Source organism: Neodiprion virginianus, chromosome 6 (genome assembly GCF_021901495.1).
Source record: "Neodiprion virginianus isolate iyNeoVirg1 chromosome 6, iyNeoVirg1.1, whole genome shotgun sequence".
NCBI classification, from domain to species: Eukaryota; Metazoa; Arthropoda; class Insecta; order Hymenoptera; family Diprionidae; genus Neodiprion; species Neodiprion virginianus.
In genome coordinates, this window is record NC_060882.1 from 7213395 (window position 1) to 7232991 (window position 19597).

At 41.5% G+C, this 19597-nt stretch overlaps 1 protein-coding gene across 3 annotated transcripts in view; it reads right to left on the reverse strand.

Annotated features, from left to right (window-relative positions):
* Nucleotides 1–19597, reverse strand: part of LOC124307494 (paired box protein Pax-6) — a 91787-nt gene that overhangs the window by 15824 nt on the left and 56366 nt on the right. For 2 of the 3 annotated variants that reach the window (XM_046769194.1, XM_046769192.1), the window contains exons 1-5: nt 18683–19474; nt 14896–15136; nt 6937–7189; nt 5333–5513; nt 2965–3241 (exon numbers count right to left, since the gene is read on the reverse strand). In XM_046769194.1, the coding sequence (XP_046625150.1) occupies nt 2965–3241; nt 5333–5513; nt 6937–7189; nt 14896–14908 (724 nt within the window). In that variant the 5' untranslated portion in view covers nt 14909–15136; nt 18683–19474. Of the gene's footprint in view, nt 1–2964; nt 3242–5332; nt 5514–6936; nt 7190–14895; nt 15137–18682; nt 19475–19597 lie in introns of those variants that run through there. The other variant, XM_046769193.1, reaches the window with a different exon arrangement.

The following is a 19597-nucleotide window of genomic DNA, read 5'->3' on the forward strand; positions in this document are numbered from 1 at the left end:
TTCATCTTTGCTCCTCGAATGTCGCGTCCTATACGCGAGTCAAATCGCATTATATAGTCCGTTGGCTGATCGAAATACGTCAAAATTCGAAAAACAAGACATCGAAGGAATGAAAAAGAATAAGGTATACGCAAGATGAACGAGGCGGTATAATAATATATTTAATACGAGGTACTTACAAAACCGTATAAATCAAACCGCCCAAAGTTGCGTACAATTTTTCCGACCGTTCCGTGAAATCCAATTAAAAATTTCGAATGACGATTTGACTGACAATTACGGTGATTTGCAGTAATAATCAAAGACGACGAGTCTCATTGAGTGCGAAAACTTGAACCGAGTGAAATTATCCATAAAATAACCAATGATTGTAACTTAGATTCGCACAAAAATAATTCTGCGACATTGAAATTGTAAACCAAACCTTATACGTCCTGACGATTGCAGCAATATTTGTTTGACATCGCGATTTACACCTACCGATTAATATTATATAAATATTTATTAATTATATAAATATTCTGGATCAATCAGTGTGCGTAAGTAATGTACGTATAATGCCACCGTGTTACATTTATCATACATTTGTCCGACATCTAGTAAATGTTCACAGACGACTGAGTGCTTAACCAACGGATGTAATCCCGAATGATTCTATGTGCAGGAATCTCAGGGGGTGATTGCACTCATTCCCACACATTTTCATCAGCGGAAACGACGAGCGCCCAATTTGTGTCTGCATGGTACCCACTTTTGGTATCTTGATCTTCAATTAAGGTCCGCGAATCGATTTTTCTCGTGTATTATAATTACGCCGAAATTAATTGCTGAGTGTTATTTCGTTTCGAATTTTACAAGATCTCAAATCAGGCCTGTAAGGCCAAAGAATTTGTTTCGATATAAATAGAGAAATCAATTTTAAAAACAAATCATATTATCACCGTCCGCAATTGTTTCACCTGTATTTATGTATATCAATACTTGAAAAAAAAAACTTTTTTCACGAACGTAAAAACGTTTGACGAAAAACTTGAGGCAACATTTTCGGAAACTGATTACTAACATTCGTTTATACCGTAACAAAGAATAATTGTAAAATCAGTTAAATACCAAAAATATACCGATAATTTTTGGCACCGGATCCCACCGCCAACGATATTCCGCCAGCAGACAGGCAACCGAAGTTACATCTTACGCTTAGCAAGCTTACCTCGGACGTAACTTTGGTTGCCTATTGACCGGGCGTCCGACCTCCACCGCAAAAATTCCCACTATCGTATACATATATATATATATATATATGACGAATGAATTTGAATAACGCGCTTAATTAAAATAAACGCAGTAATAACAAAAGCATTTTTGCGGTTCCCACTGTCCCCAGATATACTTTTTTATTTATATAGTATAAGTATGTATTCCGAATGTGTATGGTTATCAAAAAAGCAGGGCGCGGGTTGTTGTTAGATAGACATATTATTGAATTATTTAGGTGGGCTCGCAGATGACGTAGGTTTGTTGGGGGTTCCTTGACGCACCGTTCCTGTACCCGAAACATATATAGCACATTTATATATATAGATGTACATGCCTCTCTTTCCATGTATATGTATATATGTATAGATAAATATAGATATAGAGGCGCCCCCGAGCGCCTGTCAACCCCCGACCCCAGGCAGGCAGGCCCGTCGCGATTACCTTCCGCCTCCGCGCACCGAACCCTCTTGCAGGGTGGCGCCCCTTTGTCGGATCTGCAGGCCTTTCTGCAGGCCCACGACGTCCCGACGCCGATCGTCAGCTGCTTACCGCCTAACCGAGCGCCGGCCGCCCCCTGAGCCGACTCCAAAATCATCCCCTCTGGCCGCCCGGCAGGGTGCAGATACGCATCTACGCGGTGGAACCGTGTTCCGGTTTACACAGTTTCGGAAAAAGCTATGGGAAATATATCCTCAAAGATTTTCACTGCGCGGGTGACACACGCGCCGCTTCATTACGGGAATTTATTGTGTACCGCGAGGTAATAAAGTGCTTGGAGTGCGGAGGTGTTGCGTCCTGACGATGTCGAATCGGGCCTCGATATGAATTTGCAACTGATTTTTTTTATAAAACATATAAAGGAACTCGCACAATAACTTTAAGAATCGTGTATACCTACGCCTAATCGTGGAGAAAATCTTGTTAGAATATTTAATAATTCCTTTCTTGCAGTGTAATTTTACTTAAAATTATTTCTTTAAACTAGTTGGAAGAATGGAAAAAATAATCTAACTATACCGGTATTGATATCATGTTATTTAATATGAACGATGTAACAATTCAAAGGCAACGACGTGCCTCGAAAACAAATCAATTGCACCAGGTGCTGATACCTGTGATTTCTTGAATTAATCTTAGTCTTTCCGATGCCTGAATTATGGTGATAATTATACACGAGGAATTCTCAATCCTCTGACTGATTGTGCGTAACGATAGAAAGAAAACCGTGCTTAGTTCCATAAGCGCACTGCGTGAGAGAGATGTGAGGTTCTTAGGTATATACCTACACCTATACACACGTTATGCAGTAGGTAATCGAAAAAGATCGCATCTGGATAAACGATCACCTTCGGAGAGATCCGACCCGCATGACCAACTTTTGTTCATCCTATTTGCAGTTAGTAAGAGAGATGCAGAGACTTGCAAACACACGGGCCAAGTTATCCCTCGTCGTTATTATTTAGCGGGACAAAAAGTGGTCCAGATTTTAGTTGAACTTCAGAATGCGTGCCTGAATAATTAACGCATACCCAGCGTATGCCGGAGGTGAAGACGCGCTGAATAGGTTTTTAATTAAAGAATGCGAAATTTTTTTCCGGGGGATTTAAAGCACGGTTTTACGCACGTTTTTTTACCTTACGCTTACCGAATTCCGAGCTTTCATCCCCGCTTCGTGCGCACTTGACCGTTACGAAAAGTCTTACTCACCGGTACGTTTTAGCAGGGAATCGTCCCGTCCGTGGAGCTGACCTCCGGGCAGTAGGGACTGACCGGATCCGGGAGCGGCGGAGGATGGAAGTCCGGGTGCCAGGGGATGATGAGGCGGCGTGGCGGAGTACCAAGCCGGCGGCCAGCCAGCGGCTTGTCCGTTGAACATTCTCAGCTTGTCGTAAACGCTCTCCGCACCTTGGTGGGCCTGGACCGCCGCCGCTTGCTGCTCCTTTTGGGATGCGAGGTTGCGCAGCACCCTGTTGATCGACGAGACCTGCGTCAAAGGCGAAACAAACCTGATCACGACGTGCTTGTAAAATAATGTATATTTTCGTCTTTCATTTTTTTTTTGAGGACTTTCTTTTCTTTCTCTTAACTCTGATCTCGTTTTATTCACGCCACACTGAGAAGAGAATTTGTATTCACTGTCGACAAAAGTATATTTGGATATGGTGAAACAAATGTTTTGTTATTATTGTCAAATTTCAATCGAGTCAAATAACGATCGATAGAAATTTTTTAACTAGTTATAATTGGCTCAACTAAAATTTGATAATAGTACCTAACGAAACCTTTATTATTCCCACGTACAAATACACGTTTGTACAGTAAATAAACTTTTTTCACATTGCAATTTGAAACAGTATTAGAGGAAATCTGAGCCTTGCAAATACGAGTTGAATACCAAGATGCTGGAGAAAAAAAAGTTACCGCTTCTAAGAATCTTCGAAAAAATGTTAAAAATTATTTCCGTTAGGTTTTACACGGGAACGACAACAGTTTTCACCTAATTCCACTTTCTCCGCAGTGTGTTCTACATAGAAAAGTTATCGAATAAAATGTTTTCGTTAATCTATCCCAAATCCCTACGTGAATAATAAGCAACATGTTACGGTTGACTGTCACTATTCAACCAATCGTTTTAGGGAACTTGTTCTAGTCAACGAAGGTTTGCTTCAGGATTCTAACACGGATACCGACCAATCAAAATTAAGCAAGTCGAATCGCGCGCGCTACGAGCAGGTCCTTTCAAGAGAACCTCTCGGTACGAACCACGTCTTAATTACGAAGCGGTGAAGGGTTTTGAACGATCGGCGAGTGGCGAGCGTCGCTCACCGTCGATCGAGAACGTCAACGAGTACCTGTACAGCCAGCGGTCGATCCGTACGCGTGTGCGTGCGTGCGGAGAGAGTATCGGGAATGATTTGAATCCACAGTACGTAATGGCGCCAGGAAGCATCGTCGGGGGTTGCCGGGAAAACGGCGATCGACGAAGAGCCGAAGAGAAAAGAGAGGAAAATCGAGCGAGCTCGACCGCCGCCGACATACACAACGCCCGCAGAGCATCCATGCAGACCATTACGCGGACGGCTGGTCACGAATAATTGTACAACACGCTTAACTGGTCCCATTCAGCCCGATTCCGGCACCGCCGGCAGGGCCGACGCGGGGGTGAAGAGAAGGGAGGAAACCGACGGCAGATCGAGTGGCTGCTAGCGGTAGGAGGACTTTCCATTGCAGACTTGTCGAGGAATTGTGCAGCGGCACCGATCGCGTATTACCGCGGTGCGTGCTGCGGGAGACTGGCTGATTGATCGGTCCCGAAGGGAGATAACGACGAGAGAGCCCCCGATTTCCTCCGAATAACGAAGGAATACACCCGCGCTGCAGTCTTCGTCGAGGAAAGACTCGCAGTCGCAGGAAGAAGGACGCGATTGTTTGCGCCGCGGTGGGGTTCGTCGCCCCGCGTTTCACGGACTGAAACAGATTGAACGAATTGGCGAGGAGGAGACGCTGCGCAGGTTTGGGACCGAGTGGACAATGCGAGGTCCGAGTAATGGACCGATTACCCTGCCCACTGTTGCAGGAGCGGAGGATTTCCCCGGCCGATCGTATTGACGAGACTTTGATTAGGGTCGAGTCGAGTGGCTGGATCCGATAGACAAGTAGGTACGCTTCGAGCTCCCTCCTCCTTCTGCTGCTGCTCCCTCTCTCATCCCCGGGATACCTACACCCTGCACGTCGCTGTCCCTCTTCGGGATCCAGGAGCGCGTAATAAACCGCGTGGCGCCCATCAACGTCCGATGCACGTCCCGGGTGTCGAGATTATATTACCTTGTAGCATGGCGCGCGGAGGTTCAAGTCGGTAAACTGTGCGGAACGTTCGTTGTCGGGAGACTCGGAGAGACCGTTGTGCAATAAACAGTGCCTTTTGTCACGTGGCCAATGATCGATTCGCCGTGCAGCGAATCGCAGACTCCGAGGCTGATCCTCTTGCCGATGCTCATATCTCGGCAGCTAATTGTAATTCAATAATAACTTTGCCTATCTTACAGATGACAAGTGATACGTCGAGGATACTCACACTGGGTATGTTGTCGTTGTTGCAGACGCCTTCCTGTAGTAGCCGGTCCCGAATCTCCCATGCGAAAATGGAGGGGCACTCGCGCTTGTAATCGGCGATCTTATTGACAACTGGCGTAGTGGCCACCCTGGGTTTACTTCCGCCGATAGCCCGCGGCTTTATTGAACCGGTCTCGTAGTACCTGAAAAATTATTGGAGACATGCACGAATCAGACAATATTTCGGAAGAAAGTTACAAGTAGGATGAACGAGAAAAATTTCATTTCTTACAGTAACTAGAAAAATTGAGTTAAACAGGTATCGTTGAAAAAACTGTTTGAATATTGTTGGTAATACGAAAAACGAGGTACACGCAACTATTTTACGCCATTGTCGATCCTTTTTTGGTAATTGCAACGCAAAATTAGTTTTGTTCGGTTTAATCTACTTTTTTAGTTAAATAAGGCTTTAACATCAATTTATTGTTGCACGAGCATTTAATTTTCGCAACAGTTACGAGAAAATATAGTAACAGTGGTCGTAATGAGAATGAATAGCAACGGATACTAGACTTTCTGGTAACAGCAACAAAACTAATTTTCACTTTGTACCTAAAACTATATTTTTCAATTGTGGTAATAAAAATGAAAATAGTCAAGGACTGAGCGGTAACCGGAAGTAAAAATTTCTCGGTCAAGATATCTGTCTTATTTTCTTATACTGTATTTAAATCCGACTAAAGGGCATTCAATTTTTTTTTACTCTCACTGATCTACGTATAGTTGGACAAGCTCGGTACTTAATATCGCGGTGCTAATGCCAAAAGGGCTCATAATTTCGTACGCTCTTTTAGCTTTAGAGAGCTATCTAAAGCCAAAGGGGCGTATAATTCGTTTTTTCATTGCCAATCGTTCCGTAAACTCATTTTCAAGCTGAATATTGGAAAAAAAAATTTGTAAAGCCAAACGGGCGTATAATATTTTTTTTATTACCAATCAATTCATAGATTGATTTTCAGCCTAACATGGATGTATAATGATATGAAATACTCCGGACCAAAAATTTTTATTCCAATTTACTCCCGGAAATTTGTTATTTAAACCACTTTGAATAAATTTGTTCATCTCGATTTACGCTTTGTAAAATCATTTCGAAAGATTTAGAAAAATGTAATGTAACGTTGACTCTAAAAAGAAAAAAAAATAATTTATAATACATTTCCGTGAAGAAATTGAAATGAAAATTTTTCTTTTGCAAAAAATTTCGTTCGAGAGTAATTCATCTTATCATAAGTCCACTTTAGGCTAAAAATCATTCTATAAACTCGTTGGTGAACACGAAAATTTATGCGCCCTTTTGGTTTTAAGAATTCTTTTCTTCATTATTCAGTTTCAAAATAAGTCTACGTAACGAATTCTAAATATGTGCGGGAATTTGAGAGCCTTGAAATAAGCCAATGAAAAATTCTGACATTGCAGGTATCACAGCAGGCCTAACGATATGTCGTCAGATATTCATCGTTCCGTCAATCGCAATGTCCGAGGTTTTGAACCTCGCTTGTCAGTGAAAGATCTTCCTAGATAAAAGCTATTCTACCTGGCGAACGAGCGAAGATATTATCTCACCTTCCAAGTATCTTCGATACGCAGCCATTGCTGACCTGGAGAATCCGCGATATGTCGCAGGGCCGAGCACCGCTATGGGCCAACTCTACGATCTTCTGTCTCGTCGAATCGGGCAGGGGCCTTCCGTTTACATAGACGCCGCCGAGTTGATTCACTCCGCTGTGACCCGCCGCTGAACATCCAAAGATCGAGTTCTGTCCGACCATCGAGCCGCCCCCCAGACCGCCACCCCCGCCGTGCATCAGGTCCTCTTCTGGAAAACATGGGTAGAAACGTGTTTTAGGAATAAGATTTCAGGCTGGCGAGAGTTTGTCTCGATTCGTGCCCAAGTATGCAGCAATTAAACGCTGCGATTAAAATACGTTAAAAATCCAAGTAGTGGATATAAAACCACGCAAATTGACCGAGTATCCCGGTTCGGAAAAGAGGAGCACCGCTAGATTCTCTGCACCTAACTTAACAAACTAACGCAATTTTTTACTTAAATTCAAAATGATCGATTGATTTGTCTCGAATGGTATGCAGCTGCAGTTAAGAAATGAGTGCGGTTAACCGTTACCACATGCGGTGGTAAACTTTATTATTTTACTAAAGTACGATCTATACATACGCTAAACCGTCTAATATAGAATTCGTGACAAAGGAAGATTATTGAAGGAGAATTTTCGTCGAGTTTAGGCAGAAATTGACTTATATTTCTTTGTCGTAGCGACTGAAATCCTATTTTCTAAATGTTGCGATGATTGTTCCGTATAAGCTTCACAGTTTTTACAATTTATCCAGCACACGCGGTATTACCTAATTTTATCAAGAGTCGGTGTGATAATTTTTCATGATGAAAACATTTGTTGAGTACTGTTCATAATTTTATACGTTACATCTACATGTATAATTAGGAACGCGATGCTTGTAATCCGGAGAACACGTATCCGGCAGAATTAATAAAAAAAAAAGAAAAAAAAAAGAAGAAGCTAGAGGAAGAGTTTGTTAAGTGAAAGACAGAAGTCGTTAAACGCAACTTGCAATTGACAAAATTTAATTGATCCCCACTTTCCCTGGCGCTGCGTACGTGCGAGCCGAAGTGCGGAAGAAGAAATAGCGGGAGGAATGTAAATTTGAATGGCTTTTACAAGACTCGCCGAAGCGTGAAGAACACGCCTTTGAATAAAATTGCAACGGCACCTCGCCTGCGCGACGACGGTGAATCCTCAGGGTGTAAAGAGATATCATCGAGTCAAAAGGCACGCTGGGTTCGCGTACTGCACGTCCTCCCGTGTTGCGTAGACACCTGTACTCCCATGAGGTACGTGCACAGATCGGCGAGTAAACGCTGAGGAATTAAACACGCTGCACGGTCCCGCGATACGCGTTCTACGTAGGACACACGACATGCATCACGTCACGTCACGCCTTTACACCACGAGACTGACGGTGCAGTTTAAGGTATCGCGCGTTAACTGCACCGCGTATCCGTTATAATAAGCCAAAAGGAACGATAACGAACGCCGCAGCGTATACGTATACATACAGGTACGAATGGCTCGAAAAGTCCTGCGACTCGCGCCGCAAACCGGGGTAAAAAGGTTCCGCTTCGCTGAGCGTGAAACGGGACACAGATTAAATCCCATCCTAGCCGCGTCTCGACGCGAGGCGACGCGACGCTCCCGGCACTCGAGCATCGGCTACACCAGCTACAGATTTCGCGAAGCGCCAAACAACCCCCGACGACACAGATTCCGCGACGCGTCCCGACGCCTGCACCCTTTAACCTACCTGTAGGTATAACGTAGGTACGTTCCTACAGCGGCAAAGGTACCAACTTCTGCCCGTGAAAGCTCAAGATTAATTGTCATCCCCCGTATAACGCGTACCTAACGCACAACATCGCGCATCGAGCCACTACTACGTCTTTCACGTTTACTGCGGTGCTTGTGCTCTCTACATGTGATAACTATATTTTACACAGATTCACAGAAGAAAATATATAGGTATGTATACCTATACGTCGTGACGCGTGTCAAATTCACCGCAGTGTTCGGTAAGGCCGAAGTTATTTGCAAAGTTGACGAGACGAAAAGTTGGAAGAGAAAAAACCACGATCTGAAATTTCAGAATCATATGTAACTTGAAGTTGGATCGGTAGAATACACGTGAATTTGTTGAAGCTGTATTACTACGATTTACCGAATTCACGAATAACGAATTTTTTTAAAAAGAAGGTCAATATGTAGCCGTTCAACAGTCCTCGGTAAAGTAACTTCGTTTTTTTTTTTCTTACAACGCGAATTACATGATTATAAAGGTGAGTGCGGAGGTAAACGAAATTATCAGTAAAGCATATATTGACACGATCCAGGTGAATTGGTTTGGATTGAATTGGTCCTTGAATCGGGCATGCACGCATACATCCCTGAAATCTAATTACTATGTTACGTTTGACACAACTCAACGCAACGTACCGACGCGCATATATTTGCTGAAGCTAGATTAAACCTTGCGTTGGTCGCCACACGTTCATATAATGCACACGTACATACATAAGCGTATACGTGTTGAAACACCGGTAATTAATTAAACGCCGCCACCTTATAAACTCTGGAAAAGAGTTAACTATAATTTTACATCTATATTATACATCTAAAGCTACAAATCTCGACCATGAATTGACTTCCGCCCCGCTCTGGTGGAACGAATTTGAACAAAATGAAGTGTCGCCATATTGCTAGTTCATTGTTATATTTGAGAATATAATAATATTCGTGTCAGTGATGAAATGTAATCAAATTTTTTTCAATACACATTTTCTCTCATATTACTTTTTTTTTTTATGTGAATTGTTAGATTTGTTCGAACGCGATCGTGCTCAAGGTTTTTCAAGTTTCTCAGATTAGGTTCCTGTATGAATAATGATTCATTCCTTTTACAATTCACGTGCATTTTATGCTTAATTTATAGATCGAATAACGAATAATGAGAATAATTATCGATACAGATCGTATAAAGTTTTTCGATGCAGGAGCTCCGAAATTAAATCTAGCTTTTATACAGACATCAACGCGACTGAATTTCCTCTTTAGCCGAAGATACGAATCACGCCTTTGTAAACGTAATATCATGTACATAAATAATATCCGAGGTTATAAAAGAGATACACGAGCATTAAAATTTATCACGAGATGCAGGAAAATATTGTGCAAACATTTGACTCGTAGGTGAGAAAAATTAAGAAAGGAGAAAAGAAACCTTTAAAAAATTTTCGGGAACGTTATTTGCGCCAGCGATGGCTAGCTCGAATGAAACAGTATCATCTAAATGTGATAGAAATGAGTATATGATAAATATCAGTAACGATAAAATATCAGCAATTAGAGAACACGGGGGCATTTTTTAATCCGATTCTGACAGTTTTAAGTATGTTTTGCTCGCCGACCAGATCTCCACGATTTGTCTAAAAAACGTTCCAGAAACAGTTTGTGTTACGGTAATATTATAATAAAGGGCAAATGAAAAATTGTGGACGAGCTATTTGTTGTACCGTAATTGCAGAAAAAAACTATTTTCATCCACTCTAGATAGATAATAATTTGCAAAATTTTCAACCTTTCGATATCTTTCCACACTGAAGAAAGTAAGCCGAAAATCGTTACATAGAATCAGACGAAAAACAGCAAATTTCAATAACTTTGAGACTATAATTATAGAAACATTTTTTCTCGACTTGTCAATATCTTAACTTGCGTTATTGGTTTTTTTTCAGATTCATCTCATTTCGCACAGCAGCGATATTGTTTCATTGGTATTCACCGTGCAGTAAAATTGTTCGATATCATTGAAAAAGTTCCTCCTATTTTTAGCAACTTTTTATTCAGACGTTGATAGAGGGGGTGGTGGGGGAGATAATTCAACCCTGTAAATAATTCACCACGTGGAGGCGAAATCATTGGTCAAGCAAAATATTTGCGGGGAATCGCATGACACTTATGTATACGGGCTTTATTCCAACTTTCGGCATGCGGATTAAATAAGCTGTCCGCGTTATTCCCTGCATGTGTGTATAAAATAAGCCCACCGTGAGGGCTGGACCTGCACGATTCGATACGTAACGTAGCTGGTGTTTGAGAATCCGCGTCTTAAAACTGGCTTAAGCCTCTTCCCCGAGGGCCTGGTGGGGCTGCACTTTATACACGGGATATATCACGTACATCGCACACACGCGTGTTGCCAAAAATTCCCTTCGTATTTGATTCCAATAACAAGTATAGAATACAGGGCACAAGAGGAAGGGCCTCCGGGCCATCGGCTGAATTCGCCCGCCCTCGTCCCTGACGTTTCCAACGGGCCCGTGCGCTCTCGGATTACCGCGGAGAGGCGATGCAGGTCCCAGAGGTCTTCGAGAGGGTGCAGGCGTCACCGTCGGGGTCAACTTTTATATTATATACGTATGTACGGATCTTCAATGCGGGTTAGACGTATTGTGTCGAGGTAAGAAGCCAGTTGCAGTGTTGTTTTTCTTTTTTTCTCCCTCTCTCTTTTGAAAACCAATTGTTTTCATCCGTTTGTTTGTTCATTTATTTTATCTTTTTTTAATACTCATTGTTTTTGATTTATTTACTTTCATCTAGTTTTATCATTTCTTTGTTCATCTTTTTCAACCTTGGTCTCAATTTTGCCGTCGCTTTTGTTGTATTTCATAATTGTTTACATTTTATGTTGAATAAATGCTTCTCTCTCTCTCTAATTTGTAGCAATAAATTAACAACGTTCAAATAAGTATAAAGTTAGGAAATAGAAGAGTTTCGGGGCGGATGATCATTCACCTAATCTTGACAGGTTGTCAAAAAATCTTATACCTAGTCCACTGATTTTTGCGTTTCCATAATCTCCGATCTATGTATACGCATACAGCGATATTATACGTACGTACAGCGGACGCCATTTACCAGCACGATACAAGATAATCGTTTATGTACCGTATAATCCGCTATTTACAGTATCAAGTAATTGGAGATTTCACACTTTCAAGCTAATAACGTCGATGCGCATGGGGCATTCCATGCCGAATAAACACGCCCTACAAGCCTCACATTACCATTAGTTATTCCCGAAATTTTTCAGTAAATAAATTTACATGTTTTTGCAGTCCTACTACACCCACAAAATATTTCAGAAACAACTGTTACTGAGAATTAGGACTTGGTCGAGTTCATACGGAATGCCCCATTGGACAAACACGTGCATTGAATGTTATCCAAACGGGTGACAAAACGCGATACGCATATATATGAAAAAATCTGCTTGTTTAAAATCTCTATCCTGTAAGAAACGACGCTGATTTTATTTCGAAAATCTCCAAGTGAAGTGATTATTCTAATACGTTCGCCTGGTATATTTACGTAACATAAAACGTGTATACAACATACATATGTATACGTATATATACGTGTATAAAATAATTCCGGAGCGTCGTTTACACGATATAATTAGTAAAATTTTTTCCAAATATAAACCGCGCACGAGTAACGCACGGTAGACACGCTGCAGCTACCCTAAGCTCTAAGCTCGTATACTCATACCTTGTGCTTACATATACACACACACACATATAGGATATAGGATAAGTCATAGGTGCATGCATCGGCATACGTCACCTGTACCTGAACCCGTTGGTCTGTCTATAGTTGGCGAGGTGTCGTTAAGGGCTGCCGCCGACAGTGAGACAGGGGCTGTCGCCCTACAGAAGCCTAGCAAAGGCGTGTGTAGGGTCGACAAGGGCTAACCGCAACCTCGCCTCAACCCCGCCTCAACCCGCTGTGCCTTATGCCTATGGAAGCTATGTTATTATACCTGCAACGCCGCAGGGCATTCGACTCGCTTGTCCGATTTGACGTTATACCTCTTAAACCGAAGCCTTTCCCGCGCTCTTACGTAGGTGCCATAAGTAGACGGCTATACCCGTCATCCAATTTCAATTATTATACGTAGGTATACGTTTGGGTGCAGTCATAATCGAGCTAAGCTCGTTCCGAGTTTTCTTTTATCGTCGTCTGTCGGGTGGAAAGTTGTTACTTGACTACGTTTTTACAGACTTCTGTTTTTAATACGGCGTATAATTGAATCCAATGTATTTTCGTATCTTTTTATCTATAAACGTCACAACTTCTTTTCTCGCGTCTAGCGCGGCCTGAAATTTGAACCGATTGAAAGTAACCGCTATGCGTCGAACGACGAAAGTTTTCCCGTTCTTGAAATCTTCCGAAAATGTATATTACAGGTAACATCGTTGCTTGTTCTCTATTTCTTAGTTCGCGTACCTATCGATGCTTGTGCAGCACGTAATGTATAAGCAATATAAAACGAGATATCACTTTAATGTAATATTCAACAATTATTGTATAATTTGAGATATTATGGAACAAAGCGGAACATTTGCAACGGAGGTATTCCGCAAATACATTTTTCATCGCATAAGCTTACAGCGGCTGTTTAGTTACCTGCTAATATATAACAGACAATACATTCACATTATTTACGTCTGGCGTTAGCTCTTGGTCAATCCTATTTTGCAGATTCGTTATAGACATCGCCATAACGTCTATATTCGACTCGAAACAACGCCCTGTTATCTTCGCACTTGAAGATATGGTACTCGTACTTGGAACTCGGGTTATACACATACGTTACATATAATACGATAATTGAAAAAGTTAAAAAAGTTAAAAAAGGCTGTAAGCTTTTCAAAAAAATTCCACCGACGACTTCAAGCGATAATCAAAGAAATAAGAATGTGCCGTATTTTTAATTTTTTTTCAAATTTTTAGCCCCAGGCACTTTATAGAACCTTTTTTAACTCTCCTATTCAACGGGTAGTTTGATCGCCGGGTCTGCAGGTTGCGTTGTACGAACGACGACGGAAGGAAAAGCGAGCGGCCATGTTGATTCTATCGGACCAACACCGACGCGTCCAGAGCCGACGGCTGGCGTCGCGTCGCCGTATAATTCCCCCGTAATAAATGGAATCCGAAGCGAGATATCGCGGCTGTCCGACGACGTCGCGTCGGAACGAGAGCCGGGCCATGATCGGAATATGTCCGTCCGTCCACCCACGCGGCACGTTTATGGACGGGATACGGTGCGCGATGCGTTACAAGCGATAATAATTAACATGCCTCGATATGTTAATATTGAGAGTGCATAAAGCGATCGGCCGAAGAATTTTATTCGTGAAATATTATAATTACACCGATATTTGACGACAAATATTTACGAGTGAAATCCGATTAATTTTACACATATGTACGATGAGAGAAAATTTCATTTGCTATGGTAACTAGAAAAATTCAGTAAAACAGGTATCGTTAAAAAAACTGTTTGAAAAAACAACGAGGTACGCCTAACCATTTTGCGCTATCGTCGATCCTTTTTTGATAATTGCAATGAAAAATCAGTTTCTGAAGTTTACACTACTTTTTTAGTTAAATAAGGCTTTAACATCGATTTATCGTTGCACAAGCCTTAAATTATCGCAACAGTTACAAGAAAATATAGTAACGGCGATCGTAATGTGAAAGAATAGTAACTGATACTAGACTTTCCGGTAACAGCTAGAAAACTAATTTTTATTTTCTACCTACAACTATATTTTTCGGTTGTGGTGAAGAATGAAAATAGTTAAGGACTGAGCGGTAACCGGAAATAAAAATTTCTCTCAGTGTATATTGTAACTTCTTTCGCACGTATATTAGTTCTAACGTTCGATTACTTTTTTTCCGTATAAATACATCTCCGCTTAATAACATTTGTTTATACACAGACATTGAGAAGTATAATCAGACTAATTAATTGTGACTTGCACAAATAAAATTTTTAATATCTGGTATTTGAAAAAATCTTTAAAACGTTATTCGCAACGTTAAAATTTGTCCGTTTAGCCGATAATTTAAAAAATGCCTGTTTACTGACCTTTATGGGGCATCTTCCAGAAGGGTGGTTCGGGGGTGGGAGAGCAAGGGTTGGCCACCCCCGCCCCCAACAGCGTCCTGGCCGCGTGCAACGCCGCCGCAGCGGCCTCCCGACTTCTGGCTGCCGCGGAACCTGGTGGATATTCCGAGACGCCGTCGCCGGCGCCCCCGCTTCCGGAACCGCACGAACGTAACTGCAGGCTAAGTCGACCACCGCCGCCGCCGGCCACGCTAACACAGTGCTGAAAATTACCAGAGATTGAGATGCTTGGCTGAAATGACAGCGTAATTTATTGTTTCTCACGTATACCTGGCTCTGCATACCGTCGCATTACATTCGCATGAGACAATTCGCCCAGCGATACGCGCATTACAAATGTGCAATAGGAAAAGTGAAACTGCTGCAATTTTACATACTCAAACTAGGTTCTATTACGCACCGATTTAGGAGCTATTTTAACGAGCGAACATTTATTATTTGATACAACCGTCGGATGAGGATGAGTATAAATTAAAGAAATAAATAATCGTCGATTGTTTGCTGTTTGAATCGGGAGATCGGTATGTTTCGTGTAATATAATATAGTTATTATGATATTACACGAGAATATTACACATCGCGCTAAGGTTTAATGACGGAATGTATGTACCTAATATGCATGTAGCGAGGAATATAGATGAAGCGAAGCGTACGTAAGTGCATGACTGACTGATATGTATAACATATGTGTATGTGTATACATATGTATATAGTACATAACTGCATAACGCTTCAACGCTCGTTGAGCACGCACTTTAGAAGCGCGTATACGTATATTATAAACACATTAGTGTGTGTCCGCTATTCAGTCACTCGCTCTCGACAACCCGCTGACATCGCGTCAAAGTTATTATGTATATCAATTTTACAAGACCGATGTCACAGTTATACATATGGTGGGTATAAGCGTATGCGTGTCGTTGTTGAATGAATGTGTAAAACGAATGAATAATACCGTATAATACCGTGCAAGCGTGTAGGTGTAATATTTCGAAACCCGATCGCGGGTGTGACTTTGTTTTTTTTTTTTTTTTTGTTGTTGTTTTTTAAATATTTTGTGACCGATAACTGTGATATTCGTATGGACGAAATGAATCGAAATTTATATACCACGTTATATACGTGAGATGTAAAAGATAATTTGGTGCACGTAAAAGGATGTTAGAATACATGCGACGGATGTTGTACGATGTATTAGGTTGAATTCTTGGCTCAGCTGCCGTGCATGGGAAGTTTAAAAAAAAAAAACGATCCAACGATGCAGGGGGAAAAAAAATTGTCGAATAAAATTATTCCGATATAGTTACATGTATGTGTGTGATGAAAATTTACCGACGATTGTATTTTTAACCGAGTCCAAACATCATTCGCCTCCCTTTTGATTTCCATTGCAGGTATAAGGTATGTGCGTAATAATTATATTGCAAAATCGACGAGTGATCGTATGAGTGAGAAGTTGATGTTCTTGATTAATTGCTTTCCTCGTAAAAAAATTCTCCACATTTAATTCGATCCAAGAAATCGTTTTTCTTACGAATGATAGTTGCGTAAATCCACGGAGACAGATGCACGCGATGAATGAAAAACTTGACGGATCTACGCAGCGGTGTGTAAATTTCTCCCCAACAAAAAACGAAAAAAAAAAACAGATATATAATAACGCGTGTGCTGCGTGTACAAAGCCCCTAATTCGACGTAGAAATGCACGTAAGTACCACATCGCCAATCACGTTTTCGAATCTTTCGAGTTAAGGTATAAAAAAAAAGAAGATCGGTTATACAGCACTCGAGGTACTACAATCTGGAAGGTAAGATCTCGGTAAAGAACTTCAAAACACTTCTTTATTTCTTTTCATTCTCAAAAATACAAAACGACCGAAACATTCTTGGTCACTTTCGTTTTTTTTTCATTTTTTTTTTTTTATATTTATTTATTCTATCCATCATCCGCTGCAGATCGAGGGAGAGACAAGCGACGATGAATTGACAAAAAGTATAAGGTATAAATGTAGGTAAAGAAAGCTATGCGGTAAGAAAAATTTTTGAATACAAAGTAAAGACGTATGATTGACGGTATTTGAGATTGGATTTGTAACTAAGATAACAGTCTGTCGCATAATTCGATCGAGGATATAAAAATGAGGTTTAGACGTCGACGAAGAACCGTGTATCAAATAAAACAATTAATTTATAAGTTAATTGGGAATGTAGTCAAGATTGAAATTGCAATTTACACATTACAGTCGGTGTTTCACTCGATGTTTTCACAATGTACTCCACTTTTACAATTACTTAACCAACTGTCGCCACTCGACGGAGGCTGTGCAGCGGAACGACGGCCGTCGATTGCGGAAAATGTAAACGGGCGCGTGCAATCTGGCAGCATATATTCATTATTATCTATCCCTCGGAGGGTTGGATCCCCGATTTTTCTAGCGTACAAACGCGTCCTGCAGTACGTGGGTACAGCCTACTAAACACGATCGGAGTATAACTGTAACGCTGCAGGCCAAACGCAATCAATTACATGTTGTACGTGTGTGTTTGTCTGTATACCTACACACACATATATATATATATATACATATACACATATAGGAAGCATTCGGCCGAGCGGAAATCCTAGAAAACACCGTAATAAAATCTTCCGATTGGATGAGGACACGTATCCGAAATCGAGGGAAACCGGCTCGCTGATCATTTATGTATAGTCAAAACTGAATTAAGAATCGTATGATTATGGAGCGTTATACAACTGTTCAAGTTATACATGAGACACTGGGAAGTTTATTGTTAACGAGGTATTGCATGTTTTTATAACGAAAAACTACAAGCCGTATGTCAATTAAGGTAAGGTCATAGCTGTTTATACCCGCTGCACGAATTATTGTTGAACTTTGCAAAACCCCAATCTAACTCTTTCTTCGAAAATGGAAGTTTAATTCAGTTTGATTGTAAATCGAAACTTCACATTATTATATAAATTATTCGAGAAGATATAATTATTATACGTGTTTCACCGTACGTTATAGTATCGGTATTTATATATAGAGACACAAAACTGTAATAATCGTGGAATTCATCTGCTACAAATATTAGCCTCGAAGCGTAACAAATATATGTGTAGAATAGTGTGGGTCGATTTAATTTAACAAAGGGGTAAAAATGAAAATTTCAAACAATCCGCGATCTTCCACAATGTTTCCTACAACGATTAATCTATAATGTAAATAGTGATGGTGTTTCGCTAATGGAAAATTTAAAACGAAGACTTGCAAAACATTGCGAATATCGCGATTCAACGCACAAACGCAAAAGTTTATTTCAACCGCACTGATCTGCACAAAATGAGACAATGAAAAAGATGGCTATCCCGAAATCTCTAATAAGGTATAAATATCTCAAGTACAATCAATCGCTGAATCAATCAGAAAATGGAGTAACGATTGTAAGAAAATAATTATTGCTGTGCAGTTGAACTGCGTGATTAGTTGTGACGATATATGTTTTCAGATCGTGTGCGATCCATGATGTAATTGTATTTGAGAACGATACCAAACCGTACCCGACGTTACGAATAAATTCAAACATATTGCAACCTTGATTCTATTTGCCAGCTCAGCTGACGGAAAAATTATTACAGGGTTTGATGAAAAAAAAACCGTGTACACCACAAAGTACGTAAACGTTGAAATAAAAAAAAAAAAAAAAAACACAGAAGATTTAAGGATAAAATCGTAAAACTTACCGAGTCGAGAATTGCCGTTGTAAAGCCGGAACTACAACCAGCGAAAATCACAAGTCAACTCTTGATCCGTTTGTTACAATCACGAATAACGATAACGTGGTGGTAATATGTTTTGGTTTGTATCACAATTATAAAAAACCAATAAACAAGGCTAGGTGCACAAGATATACCAAATTATTGATCCAATCGAATGCAGAAACAGGAACCAATGTGAAGTAAAACAAAAAAAAAGTAAGAACAAAACGAATGAAAGTAAAAATAAAAAAACAAAAAACACGAAAAATACGTAAAATTCCAGATAAAATTTTCACTGAACACACGTGCAACGTCCGCGACCGTATCGCGTCCGCTCTCGGCGACGGTAAAACAACGACGTCGGCTTGACGACGTAACAAATCGAACCGAATCACTGAATCGCGGCGGCACTAGTACGTTTCCAGTATCCACGCGTATTTGCCCCCGTTATATTATCACCGTCTTAACAATATCGGTGTTTCGGTAACGGCGGGTGGCGGTGGCCTCCTCTCACACCTGATTGCTCGATGACCGGCGCGAGGCGAGGCGCGGCGCGGCAAGACGCGGCGAGGCGCGGCAAGACGCGGCAAGGCGAGAGGCAATTCCGATCCCTCGAGCACGTGCAGGGTAAACGGAGTGAAGTGACGCGCGTTGCTCCGTGGTGCGCGGCGCCCGATTGACCGCTCCAGTCTGCCTGCCTTGAGCCTTCTTCCTGCGGGCGGCTGATCCTCCGCGGCGTTCTTCGACTGTTTCGGAAACGGGTCCCCCACCCCCGGCCGGTCGGCCGGTCGGCCAGGCCCAGAGCCCGCAGCCGCCTCCCGCCGAAAGGGATGCCGAAGGTTCGGGGGTGGGGGTGGGCGGGGCCTCGGGGGGGGGGGGGGGGGGGGGGGGCGGGGCTTG